The sequence below is a fragment of the Eptatretus burgeri genome, chromosome 12 (genome assembly GCF_056783735.1).
Source record: "Eptatretus burgeri isolate ZD-2024b chromosome 12, Ebu_testis_v1, whole genome shotgun sequence".
NCBI lineage: Eukaryota > Metazoa > Chordata > Myxini > Myxiniformes > Myxinidae > Eptatretus > Eptatretus burgeri.
Genome location: NC_140972.1, coordinates 9,794,768 through 9,818,082, shown reverse-complemented (window position 1 = coordinate 9,818,082; position 23,315 = coordinate 9,794,768). Strand labels below are relative to the sequence as shown.

Below are 23,315 nucleotides of genomic sequence, written 5' to 3'. Positions count from 1 at the left end.
GTGAAACCACACCCCCTAATGTGAAACCACACCCCCTAATGTGAAACTACACCCCCTAATGTGAAAGCACACCCCCTAATGGGAAACCACACCCCCTAATGTGAAACCACACCCCCTAATGTGAAACCACACCCCCTTATGTGAAACCACACCCCCTAATGTGAAACCACACCCCCTAATGTGAAACCACACCCCATCGGAGACCACGCCCCTTATCTAACACCACGCCCTCGAACACGATGATTCCCAATCACGCCCGGTTACAAATATAGATTTATCTGTAAAAATCACAGGTTTGAGCCACAATGAGTTGTATGTTTAACCACCCAAAGCAAGCACAATATTTAACTCTGCTGGCTCGCTCGTAAATTTCCTTTGTGGAAGAGAGTACGTGGTCGTTTGTCTCATTTATAGAGAAAGGACCTGAGACGGTAAACAAAATCGTCGTTATTTATGACCGCGGCGGTGTAATGAGCGGTAGTAACTCAGAACTGAGTGAATTGTAAGCTCATGTTGCATTTCCTCCATCTCACCTTATTCTTGTAAAGCAGAGTTTTTCATCCATTAAATGAAAAGGGAAAACGAAACCAAAGACTAAAAAAATTGAGTTTTTATAAAACTTAGTAATTATGGTGATAACCGTTAAAACGTCGACACAAGACAAAACACTTAAACAAACAAAAAAAAAAATATATATATATATATATATATATATATATATATAATATAATATAAACAGGTGCGTCTCGGGTTGAAGTCTGAGTTCAAAGGACACAGTGAGACGGATGACAGGGAGATATACAATGTCGCTGCTGCTGCGCTCCGTCTGTCCGACCGGTCGTGTCTGTCAGGCGGCGAGGCCTGGCCTGCTCCTCAGGGGGAGGCCGAGCGCGCGCACTCTGTCTCTGAGCCCCCAGTCGGACGCCCCTGCGGACAAAGTCGTGGCTCAACCACCCGGTAGGACAGCGCGAGACGCGGAGTAATCTAACAGGGCGAGAGTGCGTGACGTCACATTGTCGTGAGGGATCGAGCAGCACGGACAGCAATGGTCACCATGGTGGTCATCTATATATTAGGTACGAAGGTAGAAATGTATAAAAATTTGGAGAAAAACAACATGAGTTGCATGAAAGCCTCTCATAAAGATCCCTCGGAGCACCGATGTTTATCAACCCTAACACCACCGACATCCCACCACCATCGGGTAAATATTTATTTATGTCGATGACACCACCTTGGTCATCCAGGTAACCAAGGCTACAAGGTGCAGGTATGATCCTTGAACAGGATCTCAAGATCATGGAGAAGTTCTTCAAGTTGTTGTCAGTAAAACCCATTAAGAGCTGCTGTTGTGAGATTCTGGAAACGATTGTTGAATCACAGAGGGGATTGAACTACCTCCAGCACCGAAGGTGAAGGTGGTCGTGTGTGTGTGTGTGTGTGTGTGTGTGTGTGTGTGTGTGTGTGTGTATATGTGTGTGTGTGTGTGTGTGTGTGTGTGTGTGTGTGTGTGTGTGTGTGTGTGTGTGTGTGTGTGTGTGTGTGTGTGTGTGTGTGTGTGTGTGTGTGTGTGCAGGATTATTGAAGTGATTCTTCACCATTGATTGAGAGATGGGGCCAAAACGATTTATGGCACAATATCTCAAACATGTATTGGTCCTGATATGTTCTCGTGGACCAGGCATTATAGACCAAGAGCCCGGGGGTACTTGGTTAGCTGGAAAGGTAACCAATTTTATTGCCGACCACAGTGTCCCATGACCATCCCTGGGTACAGAACTGAACAACTGGCATGCCCACAGTGGTGGTTGTGGCCAGGGGGGGGGGGCATTACTAACTTACCCCAAAGTTGATCTGGATCAGCTTTGTATGGTAACCCATAAAATATCACTTATATCACCCAAATATCATCCTTAGTACAAAACTTGCCTAATGCCAGTCATTTTCTCTGGTGGTGTACCCCCCCCCCCCTTTTGCAACTTTTTTTCAACAAAATTTCGATTTCTTTTTTTTGCATTTTTACATGTTTTAAGTGATTTCCAACCCCCCCTCCCCAAAAAAAAATGTTGGAGAAAAGAACTATAACTCTGTCAGCACTGTTGACATCATATTTAATGAATAAGATATAAGGTTCACTTGAGTGACCCAGCAGTATTGGCGGCGGAGGTTTTGCACTCTCCCGAGTGCTCCCCCTCTAGTTCTAAACCTGGATTAGCCACAGTGGTGACCAATTCCTTTTGAAAGTCAGAGCACACCCAGTATTACACAATGTTCAGTAGGACCCCATGTATCATGAATGCTCATTGCCAGTGGTTTCCTCAGTTGACTCTCCCCTGGATTGACGTAGATCAGCTCGATGAAATAATCTCTTGGAATATAACAAAATTAGGCGACCTGATTTACCAGACACTAGGTATCGAAAGGCAGGAGAATCTATTTTCTTTGGGGTCTTTCAGGACCATGGACTTCAGACCCATCTGCTAGTGGACACCCTATTAAAAAAGAGGTTAAAGTAAGCATTTTTCATTACGAGATAAGTTTATGGGATATAATTCCACAAGCAAACGTCAAACAATTTAAAGTCTTAAACAACCGTAAATACAAAAATGTAGGATAAGAAAATAATCTCATTATCGAGTAAGTATAAGAGTACTGGTACAAATATGTAGCTTAAAATTATAGTTTCTGGATTATCATAGTGATTACCTAATGCTATCAGATTTCAGAGCTTTCTACAGTAGGTGTCCGTTCTGGCAATTTGGTCACGTTGGCAACACCCAGAATTCCATGTGACACTGATTCCAGATGTTAATTGTTCATTACTGGAATTCTTTTTATACTGGGTTTGATACCTTTAAAACCAAGATAAGTAATTTTGAATATGCTTTTCAGTCCTGAACACTTGTTAACCGTCTGAATTCGGAGCCACGGACGACATAATATTTACATTGATTTGTTCTACCCAGTACTGTATTACGTAAATTAAAAATTGAAGCCAAGATGATCCTCTTTAACTGGGTCGATCTTGCATGCCAATTTGCTCCATGGCAACATCCAAAAACCATTTTTAGAGTTATTAGTAGTAATCATATGAAATATCAAGATTTCATCTTGGAAGGAAAGCGTCCACTTTTTGATATTAAGAGCGAAGGTGAAGGGCGAAATCACCCGCACATGTCAATTTCTTCACTGTCAGAATCAGAGTCTCCACTCCATGCATCGACTTCACCGTCGCTATCACTTTGTTCTTCCTCACAGTCCTATTGATCTATTCCATCGCCAGCTGATGTCACGTTATCCCCTTCCACTAAATCTGTGAATAAACAGTCTGGAAGTTCTGACCCTTCAAACCAGATTTGCTGCAGTATACCCTCGTCTTTTGACCAACCATAATTACATGGTGTCAATGCAGTCATCGGCACAGTCGTTGTAGCGTTCGTCCACAGCATAGAGATGTATTGGGATCTCCGGATTTTCATCTCCAGAGTCCTTCGATAAGGTGGCGGCAATGCACAGTCCAGCTTCTTCACATTGGCCAGGGGTTTTTTTTCCTGAAAATTGAATGAAACATTCGTTATGACATGATTGACTCGGCGACCTGAAACCAACATAACTAAAAATATTTCAAATACATGCACTTCATAAGTTTTACTTTACCTTATCAACTTTTCTAGTCATTTCAATAAGTTTCTTGTGTCTTGCCTCATCCACGTCTCGAGTCTTGGTTTGGACATACATACGGCAGACGAACTCTGAAGCCACGTCAACATCAACATCATCGAATTGCTCCCCCATACTGGTGAATAGATTTGATGAACTGCAACGATTCATCTTTCTCAAGGATTTGGAGTGGCTTGACTTTTCCTTTCCTGAAAGATACCGAAACCTCAGAATCAAGTAAACCCAAGTAAGATTAATGGTAATTTCTTCATAATTTGGGCCATTTTATGGCATTACATTTAGGGATGTGTCTTTTACAACCAAAAATTTAATGGATTGCTGCACGTATTTCAATGCTATTTCATCACCGACCGTTTCATAGAACATTGGAATTGAAATGGCGCATGGAGTCCCTACCTACCTGTAAAAGGCCGATGTGAAGTCACATCCTGTGAACGCATGGTACCTCTGAAGAGCTCGGGGCAGTCCAGGTCTGGTTTCTTCCAATACAGCAGCAATGTTGGAGACGTTTATGTATCTGCGACTATTTCCCATGCCATCGTCCATGATAATGTTCATCCTCGCCCGGATCTCTGGACGTTGCCTTCCAAGCAAACCGATGAGGATGATCAACACATCTGTATCTGTTGCCCTCATGATGACATTCCTTTCTGTGATATTGGCTACATGGAAAGTTATCAACGTGTCTGCTTCTTCATGGTCACCTTGATATTCTGTTGGCTTAGTGACAGTGATGTGGTTGCTTTCATCTGGCATGTAGCGTTGACATTGTCCGCCGAAGGAGACCACTAACGTTTTGCCATGAAGTATGTACCAATGTTAATCATTTTCCCACTGTCGTTTAGAACTGTTGTCCCATTCTTCTTTGAACGTTTCTCTTGCTGTTTGTCCCCGCTGCAGTGTGGAAAGCAAGTATGTTTCCGTTCCTTTTAATGCAGCTCTGCCTGTTGCAATATTCACAAGGGTGTGCGATGTCTCATCTCCGAATGGATTGCAGAAGTCATCTACGGTTTTGCTTAATGCTGCCATTTTCAGATTGTCTTTCCTCACCCTGGATGGACGGCACTGGGAAGCTGCACTGTCTCCTTGCTCCAGTCCCACGAACGCCTTCATTTCAGAGACCACCAGAGCCCTTTGGGTCATTGTGAGGGCCCGTCTTCGCAAGGCTTGATCAGAGTTTCGAAACGCTACTATGCCCTTCATGCTCGAGCCAGCATCCTTGTTAACCGTCTGTTCAAGGGAGAGATCAACTGCAGAACGGCTGTAGTCTTTCTTAGTTCTTCGAATGGAGAAGGCTCCATTTTCAAGGATGTTGATGACCTTGGGGTTCGCAGTCTTCAATTTATGGAGGGAGAGTGTCCCCCACCTTGCGTAGTTTGGTCTAGTCAAAGCAAAGAAAACGTCCAAGATCTTGAGAAGTACGTTTATGTAGCCTCGTACATCATTGGTTTTGACACATCTTTGAAGTTCTCTGTGGCGACGATTGATGAGGTAAATGTAGATGCCCCAGAACTGTGCCATTGACCCGTGACGGCCATCAACGACCTCCTGGAAGTAGGTTTCACACTGTTCAAGATGCTGTACAATTGCTGGATCTTCCAGATGCGCATCAAGCCTTGGATCGGCAGGGACAGCGTGCATGGCTTGATGGTACATCTCCAATTCCTCTTCAGGGATGGTGAGTTGAAACCGCTCGTACAGTTTCATTTCCAAGTCAGTTGCCAGAAGGTCATGAATGCGTGTACATCTGTTATTAAACTTCCCCTTTATGAATCCATTCACGGATCCTTCTGCCAGAACATCTGCCTCTGTAAGGATGAACTCGATCCCACTTGCACTGATCATTGTCCCTACTGCCGCGTAAAAAGGCCAAATCTACATGGAAGTTCCCAAGCAAGATCAGTAAATCATCAAATAATGGTCGTTCTACCTCTTGTATTGAGTAAGCCTTTTTTGCCACTGCCAAGTCGTAGGTTACAATGGCAAAATCTTGGTTTGCTTCCTTTCTACATTGAGTGTTCGAACCATTGCTTCTCGCACGACATCGTTATTACTCGGTGAGCTTGAAATGGGTTCCATGTAACAGATTCTCTGGAGAGGAAGAGGGTCTTTTATGTACTGACTGGTGAATCCTGCATGCATTGGTACCTTGCCTTCCCTTAACTTCCAAAACCAGTACAAATCCAGCGCTTTCAGCGTTGCCCGATCTGATTTTTCTGATTGGGACACTGTGCTGCTTGCAGTATTTGCTGCAACACTGTCACTGGAGAATATAGCCTCATTGAGTGTCTTCCGGAAGGGTGGTACCTCTCGTTCCATGCCCACAAACCAAGCCGGTTTCTTCCCTCTCGGAACTGTGAAGCACATCTAACGGACTCAGCAGCATCAGGCAGAATATTTTGATAAGTATGACCAACTGTGGCATGGAATGTGTCTTTTCCATCCAGTGTCTCGATGTTTGCATCGTTGTTGTCCCAGACTGATGCTGTTGCTAAAGGCCCGGTCACACCTTGACGTTTTAGCCAACGTATGCCGATTTTTGAATTATTTTTTCTAAAACGCTGGCACACGTTGAATACGTTATGGGTAAGTTTTGATAACATTGAGAGCACGCTGAAAAACACTTCCATACGTCGTTGTACGTTGGCTTTAAACGTTGTACTTTTCGGTTGTCCTCAAATTTTTTCATGCTTGAAATTTCAGGACGTATGCCGGCGTATGACTCACACGTTCCGCTACGCTGGCCACAGGTTGTATGCACGGTCTGCGATCGTTGACAGACGTCAACACATGCTACTTGTAAGTTGATCATAAGTTGAGACACGCCGAGGTAATGTTTAGCGTGCCCGAAACTTATTTCTAACCTTGATTAACGTGTTGTTGGCACGTTACGCGATCGTTGCCACACATCGACAGACGTTACTTTTAAGTTACTCATCGGCTGAAAGACGTCGGTATAATGGATCGTCCTTGCGTCAGTGTCCACGGCCACGGCCAGGACACTTATTTGCAGCATTCTTCAAACTTTTCTTCGGCATGACGAGGATGTTCACACTTCGATGTCTCGCTTGGCTATGATTCCAATTGTCCATCGGCAGCGTCTATTTAAAATAGTCGAGTTTGAGCGTTTTAACACGTTCAGAAGAAACGCTTCAAATTTCCAAACCCCAGCGTCAAAAAACAAAGGCGAGTGACAGCAATTTAAATCGTTCATTGTAAACAATGAAAATAGTTGAGTGGTACCGTTTAAAAGTCGTTGAGTGTAAAAAAAAATCCAATTGTTGAGCGCAAGCGTCTACTTTCAATAGTGGAGATGCAGCCATTTAAATCATTGAGTTTATCATTTAAATCGTTAAACGCAAGGACGATCCATCATAACCCACACCCTCCCCCTCACACTCACCTACTACTGCCAACATGAACAAACTACCACTAATACTAATACTAATACTGATACTGATACTGTTACTGCTGACATGGACATCGACTCAAAAAGGACTCGAAAACACTGTTGGGTTCCCCTTTTATGAGCAGCATTTTTATATACCAATTCCCAAAACCGCTGGGAACACGTCTTTATATGGCAGTTGTAAGCTAGAAACACGTTAATTTATTTTTTTTGTCGACCGGAAGACGTCATTGGAATACGTCTACATACGTCGATGTGTGTTGGGACTACGTAAATAATTGGTTCAAAGCACGTCAAACACAAGTTAGAAATAAGTTTCGCGTAAAAAAGACATTACCGCGACGTGTTTCGACTTATGAGTAGCTTATAAGTAGCGTTTGTGGACGTGTGTAAGCGTCCACATATCGTGTGTAAAACTTATCCCCATCGCATGCAGAACGTGTGTCATACGCCGAGTACGTCGTAAAATTTTGAACATGTTTAAAATTTCTTGACGTACTCTACTTACTACGACGTATGATAGCGTACTTTAGCGTTCTACTCACGTATACCAAACTTACTCATACCGTATTTGACGTGCCCCGACGTTTTAGACACATTTTTCTTCGGTCGGCATATGCTGGCAAGATCGCCAAGGTGTGACCGCGATGTTGACACTTCCATTTCTACGGCAGTTATGATTCGAATCGTTGTGCGTCAGCCTTTTAATAGACTACGTCATGACATCGTCGGCGATGCGTGCAATGCGCTATGCCTAAGTTAGACTATCGTTGGGCATCGGTTGTGTAGGCCGACAACAGGTTCAGAGTTCGTTGGTATAAGTTATCTATAACACAACGAAACGTTCTGTGTCCGTTACCAATGCGTTATACAAAAGACCAAGTCGCTATGAATACGTCCGAATCTTTAAAAAAAAACATCAAAAGTTCAACGTAAGCCAGCGTTTTACATACATTTTAATACGTTGCCATCGCTGGCTAAAACGTCAAGGTGTGACCGGGCCTTAAGTTTGGGTTGAGTCGGATACCATCTGGTGTATCACTGTTGTCGGACTCCAGGGAATATGCAAACTCTGTTTCTCGGCCCTTTGTCTCACTATAGTTGATTGAATGACCCGCTCTGTTTAATATATCCAAAGACATCCTCGATCCCGTTAACGATGCAAGGCCAAGGCCGAGAGCAGTTTGCTTCCATGGCTTTACAGTCCCTCGGGAGATATTGTAAACGGCATCTGAAGCCATGCAGGTAACCTTGCGGTCCGCTACCTCCTTTTGAGTACCATGCAAACTAGCAGGTGTTGAACCACCAAGAAGACTTCTGAAGAATAACTCCAGCTGTGTGGGGAGAGTAGAGGCACATTCCTTGAGACTCTGGACATTGGCAGGGATGGGTGTCTTGGTCTTCGGAAGTTGCAAAATCAATTTGCGAAGGTGAAGGGCAGCCCACTTTATCTTTTCATTCTCGTGTTGTCCATCTTCATTCAGGTGTTCCACAGCCTCATCTTCTGTCAGAGCAGAGCTGTAAATGAAGTTACCCTTGCGCCAGTTTGCCAGTTTGATATTGATGCGATCCCAAAAACGATCCTTAATTCTCCGCACAAAATTCTGCACCAAGTAATCTTTGATTCTGTCCTCATCACCTCCACTGCTCACGAACTCCTCTTTATATATATATATATATATATATATAGTGACGTCCACAGGACTTGAACAGTCCCGCCAACGTCGAATGAGCCGAAACGATGGAGGCGGTTTATTTTTATAACCCAAAGATGGCGGTTCTAATCGCTCTACCGCAAACGGGGCGAGGAAGGTGGCACGAGTCGCTTTTCACTGAGTTGATAACGTTTATTCCTCAAACCAAAAATAACAAGACTCGGCAAGAAGAGGGATCTGGGGCGATTCGATGGGATGGTGTGGGATCAGGCGTGGGGAAAACACAGACAATTCCAATGAAAAGACAAATCTCAAACCCTCCAAGGCGCCAGGTACACAAACACACACAGACACACACACACACACACACACACAGACACACACACACACACACACACACACACACACACACACACACACACACACACACACACACACACACACACACACACACACACACACACACACAAAACGCAGCTATTCCTGGTAGTCAGGCTGGACCGTGGTGTGGATGCAACAGTCCTTGGATTGGCGTTGGACGAGCTGGCCTTGCTCTCGTCAGGGGGGCAGGAGAAACCGTGGTGCTGTTGACCTCCTGGTCTTGGCCCAAGTCCGCTCACAGCCGCCGGGGAACCAGCTCCGGCGCCAAACCGCGAGCAGGAGAGGGAGGCAGGTCCGCCCGCCGTTCGACCCCATACTCCGAGCCAGCAGAACCCCAGAGCCAACCAAGGTGAGGCACGAGGCTCAGCAAGGCTACAAGACACGAAGAAACCAGGGCCGAATCAGCGCAACAACAAGCACGCTCCCAGCACAACAACCTCCACCCCCCCAAAAACAGTGTTTCGGTACCGATCTTCTTCCTCTTCCTTTTCGACCCCGAACAGAACCTTTTTATGCTCCCGTCCGCGTCACTTCCAATCGAGCCGTTTTATTGGCCCACCGCCGTCGCCTTCCGCCAATCGTGATCACGGGGCGGAGGCATCCGCAGCACTGTCCTGTGATGTCACGGCCAGCCTCCAGAGAATACTAAAAGGGGTTTACGCAGACACACTTACCCTATCCCGTGTCCCTATCTAATTACGTCACAATTATCATTTCCCCCTTGAAGAAATGGACATTTACTAGACAACTTATCACCACTGAATTGCTACTTATTACATCAAGATCCTGATAAACTCGAACAGCATGGCATACCTAATTAAACATCCCAATTACCCTTTGAATGCATACCCCCCCTCAAACGTAACACTGCCCCCTCCTCTGGTACCACAACTCCTGCAAGGTATATCACAGGCGCTACCGTACCAGCCTTAACACTTACTGACTCACACCTAATTAACCTCACGAAATAAAGTAGGAGGGGCAATGGGCAGCGAGCCGCAGCTAACTTCCCTATCCTGCTTAATGTACTACCCCCTTATGGCCTTATCCTCGCCTAAACAATCATTCATTTTTTTTATTTTTTTATTTTATTTTATCACATGAGAGCACTGAGCGAAGTTGCACTCCATCCTCTGGATCATCGCTCTTGCCCAACACTCTTCCAGTGATCTGGGGAGGGGAAACAAAAGGTTCCACAAAAGCACAACACTTATACTTTACATTCCTACTCTAAGCCTTAACGACACTATTCACAGGATATTTACACTTGACAGCCTCCCCCAGTGGATGCTAATAGACCCAGCGTTACCTGGGGAGCCAATTTTCAAGTTTGCTTGCCCCAAAATTATGCGGACATCATGCCCTTGCTGCACATGTCAAGTTGTGCGGGATCGAGTGGGACTCACACATCTTCACAACACTCACACCATGGTCATCATCACATTTCTAGGTCATGGTCCTCATTTTAATCATGCAGGCTGAATCCCGTCGTGGCCGTGGGGTGGGTTACCACAAGATGATGGGGGCATCTCAGGTGCAACCATGCCCACAGGTAAGCTTGAGTCCAACCCAGACGTTTCTCCGCCCCGCTCCCTTTGATTCCCACCCCCCTGGTTGCCATCAGCTCTCATCCCGTACAACACACTGGAAGGGGTCTCACTGGCTCCTCTGGCCTTCCTGGGTCGCCAAGGTCCTACCCGCCAGACCCTCTCCCAGTTGCCTCCAGACACTGTCACCATTAGCCACCAGGGGTGAATCTCCTTGAAGGGGGTCGCAATTCCCGCTCACAGTGAGCTTCAGCAATCCCTGTGGACAAGCACATCATCCCCACCCACAAAACCCACTTGACTCTCCCACCCCATCGGCCTTACATGTGACACCTGCATTTCTAACACTTCACCGACCATGACCTTCCCTGTTACCACACCATGTCCAATAAAAAAAAAAATCAACGTGTGCACCATACATTTCACTTCTTAACTTGAAACAACTCACACAGCACTTTCCTCACCCGATCCACGCACCAGCCATTGGACAGCCACTCGTGCCCGCTTTGTTACCAATTACCCATTGTCCCTATTGTCACTCTAAAACCCAGCAGCACTTACAAACCCATGCCAATTTTTCCACAATTCACTTTTTTCCACCAAAGGAGGCACTTCGCCACAATCTCAGCAGCCGAGCATGGCCCTATATGCTCGGCCCGATGTAGTTTCCCGGACCCCCGACAGTGATCTCCGGACCCGACCTATGAAAGGGCATCTCGGATAGACCTGGCGATTCAGCAGGAGGACTCACCCTCTCCGAGTCTAAAAGTCTATTGGAGGGTCCCTCCATCGCCGGGTACCGGCAATATCGTTGCACGTGTCCTCTTCGCCCGCACCGGAAACAACTCCCCATAAAAGGCCCCCGTGGGTATCTGTGTAATGTCTCTTCCGATTCCGGACCGCCTCGGTGATAATCAAATTGCTCTATTGGCTGGGCTGGACCCCGCCGCTCTGGCGCACCAACTCCCGAATTACCCCTTATCAAACTTGACAGTTTCTGGCAAATTTCCTGTAACATTTGGGTAATGCCAATTTCTCCCAACCCCCCTCCCTGATCCTGGATCTCTGCCTGTCGGATCGTCACCGATGGCCTCTCTGGAACCCGACCCAGCCGACTCCACGAGGCCAGCCTGACCGCGCACTAGGCCGCTCGGTGAACAGTGGGTGGATCCTGTAACTCCACTGGCGCTCGGACCTCAGGGTCAGGAAGAGCAGCTAAAAATTTCTCTCGTGCCAGTCTGTCCCGCGCATCCACTGTAAGGTCCCGATACGCGATCCTGACTGATTGGTAAATGTCCTGTGCCAGCTCCTGCACTGTCTCACCCAGCTTTAATCTGCGGTGCTGGAGCTGGGCCCGTACCAGATCACAGTTCGCTGCAAACCCAAACCGACGGCTCAACGCCTCGCAAATGTGGGAGCTGGTCAACATCCCTCCGCGATCACGTTTAACACATCTGCGGCTGGTCCCCGCAACGTTGCCACCAAATTCCCTGTACGTTCCCACTCATTCCACCCGTTTAGTCGGGAAATACACTCAAATTGCGTCAGAAAAGCTTCAACGCTCCCTGACCCGTCAAAATTTACCAGGGGGATCACTTTTACGGTGGCCCGCTTCTCAGTTTCTCACTTGTCCAAATCCAGCCCAGGGATCAAACACCCTTGTGGCTGCGTATCCAATTTTGGTGCCCACTGTGGCCAAAGATGTTTTGTGGTGAGGGTCTCATGGGTCAATTTTGCTTCCTGTTCCAAACGTTGAATGGACCGATTCACCTCTTCCCGCAGGATCTTCTGGGCCTGCACAACCTCCTCCAAGGCTCCGTCGCGAGTTTGTAGCTGCTCCTCAACCAACCCGGACACTCTACTTACAAAAGACGGCTCTACCAGGCCTTCATCCAAGACTTCATCTTGGCTCATAATTTTATCTTGTTCGTCCAAACGAGCCTCCATTCCTTTTACCTCCTCCGCCAAATTCATCCCTTGCTTCCTCAGCTCTCCCCACTCTTCTATTTGCAGCTGCATACGAGCATCCACACAGGCACGATGACGTTCCAGGCTTTCATCCACTTTATCAACCCGAATGTTCGTTGCATCAATTTTATCTACCATTTTTTTTTGTATATTTTCCCCCTCCAATGTAATTTCTACCTTTGTTTCCTCCAATCTATCCTCGAATTTACTTTGTATTTCTCCCAATTTAACATCCACACACTCCTGCATCATTTTTCATTTTCTCCATCTTTTCCCCCAATTCATCCCTCATTAAATCAATCCGTGCACCCAACTGTTGCCCCATTATCCCCAATTGATCTGTCATTTCTGCCCCCTGTGCCGTCATTTCTGCCCCCTGTGCCGTCATTTCTGCCATTTGTGCCCCCTGTGCCGTCATTTTTGCCCCCTGTGCTGTAATTGCACTCATTAAACGTTCCAACATTGTCCAGATCGTCATCCTGCCGGTTTCCGGCGCTGCCGGCTCCGTTACGGGCAATGAAGCACGGTCCACGCTCGGAATGGGGGAGGTACCAACCCTACCCCCGTCTCTCCCTTCTTCCCCCGACTCGCTGCCAGACACGTGGCCTTCCTCCTCAAACATCTGCACATCCGCCATGGTGCAGAAGTCCCGTTTGCCGCCAATTAATTTTAATTTGAAAAATCCCGCCAAAATTTTCCCGCGCTCGCGCGCTTTCCTGTAGTAGTTTTATATTCCAATTCGTGACGAGATTCTAATCTTGGGATATTCTCCCGATACCAAATATAATTTCGAGGGGTTCGAACATCCAACACCCTGACACCAATGTGACGTCCACGGGACTTGAACAGTCCCGCTAACGTAGAATGAGCCAAAACGATGGAGGCGGTTTATTTTTATAACCCAAAGATGGCGGTTCTAATCGCTCTACCGCAAACGGGACGAGGAAGGTGGCACGAGTCGCTTTTCACTGAGTTGATAACGTTTATTCCTCTAACCAAAAATAACAAGACTCGGCAAGAAGAGGGATCCGGGGCGATTCGACGGGATGGTGTGGGATCGGGCGTGGGGAAAACACAGACAATTCCAATGGAAAGACAAATCTCAAACCCTCTAAGGCGCCAGGTACACACACACACACACACACACACACACACACACACACACACACACACACACACACACACACACACACACACACACACACACACACACACACACACACACCGTAGCTATTCCTGGTGGTCAGGCTGGACCGTGGTGTGGACGCAACAGTCCTTGGATTGGCATCGGACGAGCTGGCCTTGCTCTCATCAGGGGGGGGGCAGGAGAAACCGTGGTGCTGTCGACCTCCTGGTCTTGGCCCAAGTCCGCTCACAGCCGCCAGGGAACCAGCTCCGGCGCCAAACCGCGAGCAGGAGAGGGAGGCAGGTCCGCCCGCCCTTCGACCCCGTAATCCGAGCCAGCAGAACCCCAGAGCCAACCAAGGTGAGGCACGAGGCTCAGCAAGGCTACAAGACACGAAGAAACCAGGGCCAAATCAGCGCAACAACAAGCACCCTCCCAGCACAACAACCTCCACCCCCAAAAAAAACAGTTTCGGTACCGATCTTCTTCCTCTTCCTTTTCGACCCCGAGCAGAACCTTTTTATGCTCCCGTCCTCGTCACTTCCAATCGAGCCGTTTTATTGGCCCTCCGCCGTCGCCTTCCGCCAATCGTGATCACGGGGCGGAGCCATCCGCAGCACTGTCCTGTGATGTCACGGCAAGCCTCCAGAGAATACTAAAAGGGGTTTACGCAGACACACTTACCCTATCCCGTGTCCCTATCTAATTACGTGACAATTATCATTTCCCCCTTGAAGAAATGGACATTTACTAGACAACTTATCACCACTGAATTGCTACTTATTACATCAAGATCCTGGTAAACTCGAACAGCATGGCATACCTAATTAAACATCCTAATTACCCTTTGAATGCATACACCCCCCTCAAACGTAACAATATCAAGTACAGATGAGACCAGTAGTGAACGCTGTCCTCCTATTATTTCCTTCTGGATATAGGAGCAGATGGAAACAAATGCATTCTTGTGGTGTTGATGCGATGAATGTGATGTCCCCTCTCCTGAACCCTCTACCGTTACATGGTTTTCAGTCTCCTTGAGGAACACAGCTCGGCAAGTTTTATGATATTCGGCCTCCTTAGCAATCAGGTCTACATTATTCCAAACAAGAGTCTTGATTCGTTCGTTTGTAGAGAGCCTTACCCACTCTGAAATTGACTGATTTCCAGCCCATGTCGCTATCTTAAACCTTGGTACTTCCTTACCCCCTCGTTTCTTCCGAGCTTTGCCACAAAATACACAAGACCCCTTCAATAGTCCTTGCTGATCAAACTTTGGGATTTTACTCTCCCGTCTCATCTCAACACATGGATTCTTGCTAACAGTAGACTCATCAGATGAGGATGGGCTTTGTCGTGGACGCCTGACTGCAGAATATGTGTTACGACAAGATGGATGTAAGTGTAGCGTTGATTCTTCAATGTTGCTCCTGCCAACCCTACGGGTTACATCAGCATATTTATCCGATACCAAATTTTGACGCAAGGCAGACGTTTTCTTCATTGTTGCCCAAGTTTTATCATTGAACGATTTCAGTCTGCAGTCATCTTCGTTTGATCTCAGACAGATAAAGCAGCGTGAAGTCCCCACATAATCAATAACCTACGATGAGACAAGGAGCGATAGTTGGACGTAGTTTATGGAAATTATAGACTGGTTTGATTGGCCCTATCATTCAGTCCCATACATATCGGGTGTCAAAACCGTTGGACCACATTTCATATTTATAAAACTCAACTTCTCAATCATAGGCCCCGAATACAAGATTGGGGCATTCATTGTTCTTTCAAGTGAACTCTTTCAACATGCCTATATAGGGTGGTCTAATAAAATGTTTCCAATTCTAAATTGTTGTCATTTCCAGGAAAATTAATATTTTACTCTTTACTTCAGGTGAATGATGGTTAAGCATCAATTTTTATCTACCAGCGTCAGATGTATTCAGAGCTGGAGTGTGACAGACCCCATTCCAAACCAGATTATATAATGATCTTCCCATGAACTTGAGGAAGAATTGCTCCTAGTAGAATCACATTTAGATGTCTCTTGGGGCAGATTAAAGGGAAGGGTGTAATAATACTGAATAGTGTTCAAAAATGGTGCTGTAACTGAAGAAAAAAATGCATCAAACAAAAATGTCATGCCTCTGTGACAGGTTTCTGAAAAAAAAAAAAAAAGAATCAGTAAAGCCTTCACCTGGAATAAATTAAAATGATGTTGATTTAGAAAAGGTACATTTTATTGGACCACCCTGTAATTGAAAGAAAGCCTTATTTCCTACCTGCTGAATACCTTTGTTTGATGGTTGACAGTTGGGAGCAGTGGTACCTGTGTTCACTTCAACATCCTCCTGATTTGCATCATCCTGCGTGACATCATCAGCTGCAAACCCGACAACTTCCCGTATCTGAGAATCTGTTAGCGTAAGTCCTATGTTCACTTCATCAGTACGATCAACACCTCCTCCTCCCGAATCCTCCAGACTGCGATAGTCTGCATCCTCTGAATCTTCAGTATCCACGTGTCCTCAATCCTCCTGTATCTCTGAATGATCCTTATCCTTGAAAACACCACAATTACCCTGAAAAGTTATAAAAAAAGTTGTAATACAGATTTTCTTATGGAAAAGATAGTGAGATATATATATATGGTTCAAAATTTACATTTGAATTGACATAATCCTCAGAGAAAGATATTGTTACTAGTCCATTTCAGTGAGCTACTTACAGGCTGTCTACATGCAGTAATATTTAACTTAAATTATAGGCCTACCTCATCAAAAAATCGATTCGATACTACATTTATAATGTTGAGATGCTTCAGCATTGTCACTGTCAGTGGGGATGTCAACAACCATTTTGGATTGTTTGAAATTGAATGAAACCATTAATTTATTAGTTTACCCAGTATCTAAGGGCTATCATAGCGAGAGATGATGGAGTTTAACACACTGGCCTAATACTAGTGTTTGGAGTGGGGGAATTAAACCGTGTTGAACTCAAAATCAGTGGAATTTGGTAGGTAGGCCCCGATCTAATAGTGCCATCCGATATTAAACTAGGCCCTCTCTCATTGGTGCAGCTCCAACTGGTGTTGTAGGATACCGGCACATGTTTAAGACTGCACTCCATGTCATTACACATGTTCAAGTGGGTAGGCCATATATGAAAATAATCATGACACCTTGCAACATGTGTGACGCATGCTACATGTACATCATGCACTACATGCTATAGGTAGGCCTGGCCTTGCCTAGCCAAGATTTTCTAGGCCTATATTCACTACTTCTCTGACAGAAACAGACATATTCATAACTTAGCAGTAAGCCCACATTATTGCTTTGTTCCTTTTCCTTTACGCACCTTTTTATCTAAAGATGATCTCTAAAACAAAGATGTTGACTTGACAAACATGTGACAATGACAGTGCTGATCAATGCGCTGCTGCCACCTTTGTCACACTAACATAACTCAACAACACATGGGTCATTCTTGGGTCTGGTTGGTGGGATGCAGGGGAGAAGAAAAAAAGGAAGAAATAAGAGGATATACTTGGCCTTTAATATCGCTACATGATATCACCTTGATTTTATCGGGCCGATATTGCCATTGGTGCTGACCCTTCTGTAATCCCGATGCAACACCTTGTTGTGAATTCAATAAAGACCCACTTAAACTAAAAAATAAACCTTGATTTTAAATTTTGACTAAGTAAGACTTTCATTGGAATGTGCATCTGGAAAGTTCTATTAATCCAGGGAGAGGCAACATTCCGGGCAACTGGCAGGGGTAACCCACCACTGGAAACCACTGGTAATGGGCATTCATGATACGTGGGTTCCTACTGAACATTTTGTAATATATTCCAAGAGGTTACCTCATGAGCTGATCTATATCAACTTTGAAGTGTCATATATTGATGACTGGAGGGGGGGGGGGGTACACCACCATAGAAAATGATTGGCATTAGGCAAGTTTTCTACTAAGGATGATATTTGGGTGATATAAGTGATATTTTATGGGTTACCATACAAAGCTGATCCAGATCAACTTTGGGGTAAGTTAGTAATGCCCCCCTGGCCACACCCACCACTGGGGGCATGCCAGTTGTTCAGTTCTGTACCCAGGGATGGACATGGGACACTGTGGTAGGCAATAAAATTGGTTACCTTACCAGCTAACCAAGTACCCCCGGGCTCTTGCTCTATTACGTGGTAGAGGTGTGCACTCCACTGAGTGCCCTTGTAATTTGGCATGTGCTGAGTGAGGTTCAGAGCGGTGCCTCATGATCACCTTCCTGCTCAATGGAATGGCTCCATGAAACTCCAGGTTCAGTGATCTTCCAATGGGACACCAAAACGGTCTCTCTGCCTTGTGTCTCAATAATTCGGGTATCTAAAACATCGAGTGTGAAGTTCTGTTGCAAAACCTTGATCCATGAAAACGAGTCAAAATATCTCGCAGTAACAGCTTGATCATCACCTTAGATCCAGACATCCTCTAGTCTAGATAATGGTCAAACAAACGCTCATGAGTATTTCTTGGGGCTGTGACGAGGGTGGCCATTCGCCTGGTTGATAGGGGACTTTTTGTGGAGGTTTGTGGCGGTTCATGGGGGGCGGCCGGGTTTTATGGGGGGCGGCCGGGTTTTATGGAGGGCGGCCGGGTTTTAAGGAGGGCGGCCGGGTTTTATGGTGGGCGGCCGGGTTTTAATGAGGGCGGCCGGGTTTTATGGAGGGCGGCGGGTTTTATGGAGGGCGGCCGGGTTTTATGGAGGGCGGCCGGGTTTTATGGAGGGCGGCCGGGTTTTATGGAGGGCGGCCGGGTTTTATGGAGGGCGGCCGGGTTTTATGGTGGGCGGCCGGGTTTTATGGAGGGCGGCCGGGTTTTATGGAGGGCGGCCGGGTTTTATGGAGGGCGGCCGGGTTTTATGGAGGGCGGCCGGGTTTTATGGAGGGCGGCCGGGTTTTATGGAGGGCGGCCGGGTTTTATGGAGGGTGGCTGGGTTTTATTGATATCCTTTTATTGTGGTTTCTGGAAATTCACATGATTGTAACTGGCGTTGATTACTTTAATAATTTATCGTTATTTACTGTACAATAATCTACAAACTGTTTCCTGTATGTTTTGTTTGTGCAAAGTGGACATGATAATATAATATTATATATATATATATATATATATATATATATATATATATATATATATATATATATATATATATATATATATATATCAAAAAACTTTTTTAATTTCCTAATTTTTTTATAGACTTATTTAAAGTTAACTGATATTAAATTCGCTCATCCTGCTCACCAGATTCTCTCAGTGAGGGAGTCTCGTGAGTGGAGGAGGCCAATGGGCCGACCAAGTGACTCGTGGTTGCAGCAGGTTGATCGGCATCTCAAGGAGATGGGCCAGGCATATGCTTGGGGGATGGCCAGACGGAGGCCCCTGGAGTACCGGCGGAAAGTGGATGCAGCGACGCGCTGCTCTGGCGCATGCTCCCATACCTGACCTGATACTAAATTGTTTCCAGATATTTTAATTTTTATCAACCTATGTTGTACATTTCCAACTTCCCACAAATGTTGAATGGAGAAGAGCACCACAAAAGTGAAAATAACCCAAACTATTACACATTACTGTGTGAGTGTACGTGTTTGTGGTTTGGAGTTTATTCTCACCATCCTCTGCTGATGAGGGACGGTGAGCATTATATGAAGTTTGTGTGTACGAATACATAGCAACATACATGTACATGTTTTGATGTGAAATTTCACTTTCTCATTGTGTAAGACCATGAACCTGATACAAGTGTGACGTTTGTCTTCCCATTTTACAGGCTTCACACGCCGACATCACCCATCAAACTTTGACCGCTTTGTATTGGTTTGGGCGAAAAAGTACCGCAGCAGAGAGGATGTCCCGTTAACTGTTAGGTATGTAATATGTTCCTGGCACATGGCACTCTAGCATGTGGGGGAGTTCAGTTTGTGATCATAGGCGTCCTACCCTCGGGCATTCCCCCTTGGACGCCACCCTTTACTGCCCCCCCCCTCGTCTCCCTCGGCACCCACTCGGGCACCCCCCTTTTTGGGCACCACTTCTCAGGCACCCCACCTCAGGCATCACCCGTTCCTAAATCAATATGTGCTCTTGTGTTTCCACAGTGTTAAAGAATTGGATTCTGCAAGAGAGAGTGCAAGAATTCGAACTTGTTACATCATGATAGCTTTAACTCTCGTCGGTTGTTTGGTCATGGCGATCTCTGGCAAAAAGGTATTCCAACTTTATTGGAGAAACTTTGTCATGATATTGAGTTTACGATTCTGACATTGTCATGAACCTCCCTCGTCAGCAGGTTATTATTGTTTTTCATTCACGAAAACATCATCCATGAATCCGTTTGTATTTTCAATATAGTGGAATTCCGATGTGAAGAATTACCGATTGATTATTGAATCATTTTTCCCGAAGTGGGCTATGGGGGACGGAGGGCGGGGGGGGGGTTGAGGATGGGGATGAGGCTGAGGCTGAGGCGGGAAGGGTTGCTTACCAATAGTGGTCCGAAGTGGAGACGGAACAAATGGTTGGATGAATGAATATGGTTTGAGAGGGTAGCCTACAGGAGTGAGGATTATTAAGAAGAGTGGATGTGTGGAGCGGTAATGGTGGTAGGAAGGATCATGGGTGTGGGGAGATTACGACGTGAGATGGTGATGTACCGCTGGCCTGAAACACTGGAGGGAATGATGGAGTTGAGGGATGCTTCATTAGCGTTTTCCTTGAATCCCTTTGGGTGCATCATCTGTGACTGAGATCAAGCATTAGCACAGGCCTTTGTGCACACGTTGATTTACAAAGTTATCTATAATAACATCTAAAATTCCACAAGTACCGCAACGAACCATGACCATCGCTAGCGCTACCACCATGGCCCCAATTGATCCCACCCTCTCGTGGGGGTCACCCAGGAAAAGTTAGTTTTGCCCAAGTGTTTGAGGAATCGAAAGACCAGGCCTGAGACCTCATTTTAAACATCTCGGTGAAACTTTGTCATGATATTGAGTTTACAATAAGTTTACGATCCTGACATTGTCATGAGGCTCCCTCATCGTACTACTTGACATTGGTCCTACTCCCATAATTCAGAATTTCTCCACGGTACTTGCGACATACTGCACCCAGCATGGCCCTCTCAGAGGAGTCTGTTGGGGGTCGGAAACGGGAATTCCACCGGCAGCTTCAGATCCTGTCCTGGGTTGGCCTCGCCGTTCGTGGTTCATTGTGAGCTTTGTGCCACTGGTTCAGTAATCTCAGTGAGTACCGTGCCCCACTTGACTACGGGCAGATGGTCTTGTCCACCACTTCAGTTGCACAGATCTGGTGGACTGGATCTGGATCTGGATGTTGAGTCGACATTCATCGCAGGGGGCCGTATGTGAACCAATGATGGTTTCACAGTCCCAAACTGCTATGGATGTCCACTCTGGTGGCCTGGAGTTTCAGTCTGCCACCTCTGCACCGTGGTGCTCAACGTCTGAAATGTGCTGGGGAATGGAGGAGGGGGAGAGGGGGAGGATACCGGTCAAGTGAAGGTGATTTGATCACAAATTTGTAATTTGGTCAGGGTGCCGACGACAAATCGCCAACTCTTCATCAAGGACATCATGGGATGTTTAACCCATGCCAAATACTGTTAACAGACGAGACACCCGGCTTAACGTCCGGCGGAGGGACTTTGTGCCACAAAGGCCTACCTGCGAAGTACCAATCTCGCGGTTTATACTCTGTCGGGCCAAGACGAGACCGCTCTTAGGTACTCTTGTTCTGCACCAACATGTCAGACTCGGTAACATGTATGGAGTGGTGCCTAAAAGAGAAGCTACCTGTGCACGTATATGATCGTAGGTTTGACCTACCTACCTATCATGCTCAAATAGCCCTTTACCATTAGTTTCCTTGTCATATGTAACCTTCTTTGACATTCACATGAATCATTCCTTCACTGTTACTCATTTTTTGAGCCATTGTATGTTCAAAATTCATCATCGTGAATCTCCGTGTGATTTATATGGTTTCTCTCTGTCCCTCTCATCTCCCCCCCCCCCTTCCCCCTCTCTTCATGCACTTTTTGTTCCCCAAGGCTGCCAGAGAGAAGAGTCTTTCGACCAGGAATCTCGAACGTAGAGCGAAACTTCAAGCGGAATCTGTGCCGTCTGACTGAATTGCTCCGATTCCTCAACAAGTCCCCCGTAGGGTGACTCGATTCATATCCCGGTGTGTCGTTCCTCTTTGTTTCTTCGTTCCCAGGTGTACTCGCCATTACTCCAGCAATCGCACAATCGCACAAGATTCCTCTTCTCTCGACCATTCTTGGTTCTTCTTCTTGGTTTTACTCAAGTGTGTATAGTTTCATGTTTTGGGCTTCAGTGCAGTTGATCTTTCAAGGGAAAGAATTGTGCAAATGCTTTGTTTTCGTTTTTGGATGAAATGTTTCAAAATATCTTCTCGACTTGGGTTTGGAAACAAATGTTTCCAGAGATCTTGTGACATCTGTATTACCTGAGAAACAGTTTTGCGGATTGTTCTCAAACTTTGTGATTCTTCTTCATGAATTGAAAGTTGTAATGTTATCCGTGAGAAGCCCTGTCTCTTGTGATCAACGGAATACGAGACTTCGCGAAGACTCATGTCGGTGTGCAGCGGCGGACGAGCTCAACGATGGATGTTTTACGGAGTAGGAAACTGGGTTCGAGCATTAGTTCTTCGCCAGAGCAAAGGTCTCTGTCTTCCCCTCGTATCCTTTCTGACGGTTATCATCCTCCGAGGATAAATCCTTGCAAAGAGAGGGAGTCGAGAACTGAACAAGAAGCGTTTCTGCTTCGGCTTCAAAAGATCCCTGCTTGTAGCATTCAAATACATATCGGTGACATTGCATTCTTCGTTGTATTTTTTTTTTTTAATTGCGGTTTATAATGATTACCTTATGTATCGGTGAAGAGAGACTCGTGGAAGAGCAGAACGACGAGTTAAGGGACTGATAGACAGAATGGGGGTAAAGAGAACACAGAGAGATGATGAGCGGACGCACCGGACCACAGAGGAAGTGGAGACGAAGGGTGAGAGCAGGGTCTGTACGGATATAGTGAAAGTCATTGGCAGAAATGGGAAACCTTGACATGGCGGTGGGCATGTAGTGAGAGAGAAGATCTCAGGCAATGCTTTGGCACATCATCGAGGGTTGAATGTTTGGTCTGAAATGGCACGGAATACTTTGGATATTTCCATTGAAATGGATCGCTTTTGGGTTTCCATTTGCATCTCGATGCTAAAGCGTTGCATCTACATTTGTATTCGTAAGAACTTGCTTGGAATTTCAACATGGTGATGGTTAAAAAAAAAAAGGAGATTTCAACTTGGCTGTTGTCGAAGAGGACGTAGCTCCCAAGGAGAGGGTTCAGCGCAGGGGATACTGGATTAATTCCGTGCCGAGCTAGATTCAGCTATGGGGAGCGGCTGAAGGAGACGGGACTTTATACATT

General features: G+C 46.0%; 1 protein-coding gene across 2 annotated transcripts; it reads left to right on the top strand.

Annotated features, from left to right (window-relative positions):
• The first annotated feature begins 719 nt into the window (after positions 1-719).
• Positions 720-22,708, top strand: LOC147015057 (protein FAM162A-like). 2 transcript variants are annotated; one of them, XM_085849423.1, is made up of 4 exons: positions 720-957; positions 19,613-19,709; positions 19,941-20,049; positions 21,917-22,708. In XM_085849423.1, exons 1-4 carry the CDS (start codon positions 786-788, stop codon positions 21,995-21,997), a joined length of 459 nt encoding a protein of 152 aa, XP_085705549.1. In that variant the 5' UTR covers positions 720-785; the 3' UTR covers positions 21,998-22,708. The 2 variants fall into 2 exon arrangements, with proteins under 2 accessions (XP_085705549.1, XP_085705550.1); XM_085849424.1 differs by having other exon boundaries at positions 726-1,076.
• The last annotated feature ends 607 nt before the right edge of the window (positions 22,709-23,315 follow it).

Coding starts and splice junctions, on each gene's coding strand:
- LOC147015057 (XM_085849423.1), top strand. CDS start 786: ATGACAGGGAGATATACAATGTCGCTGCTGCTGCGCTCCGTCTGTCCG. Junction 958..19,612: donor AGTCGTGGCTCAACCACCCG/GTAGGACAGCGC, acceptor CCCATTTTACAG/GCTTCACACGCCGACATCAC. Junction 19,710..19,940: donor GATGTCCCGTTAACTGTTAG/GTATGTAATATG, acceptor GTGTTTCCACAG/TGTTAAAGAATTGGATTCTG.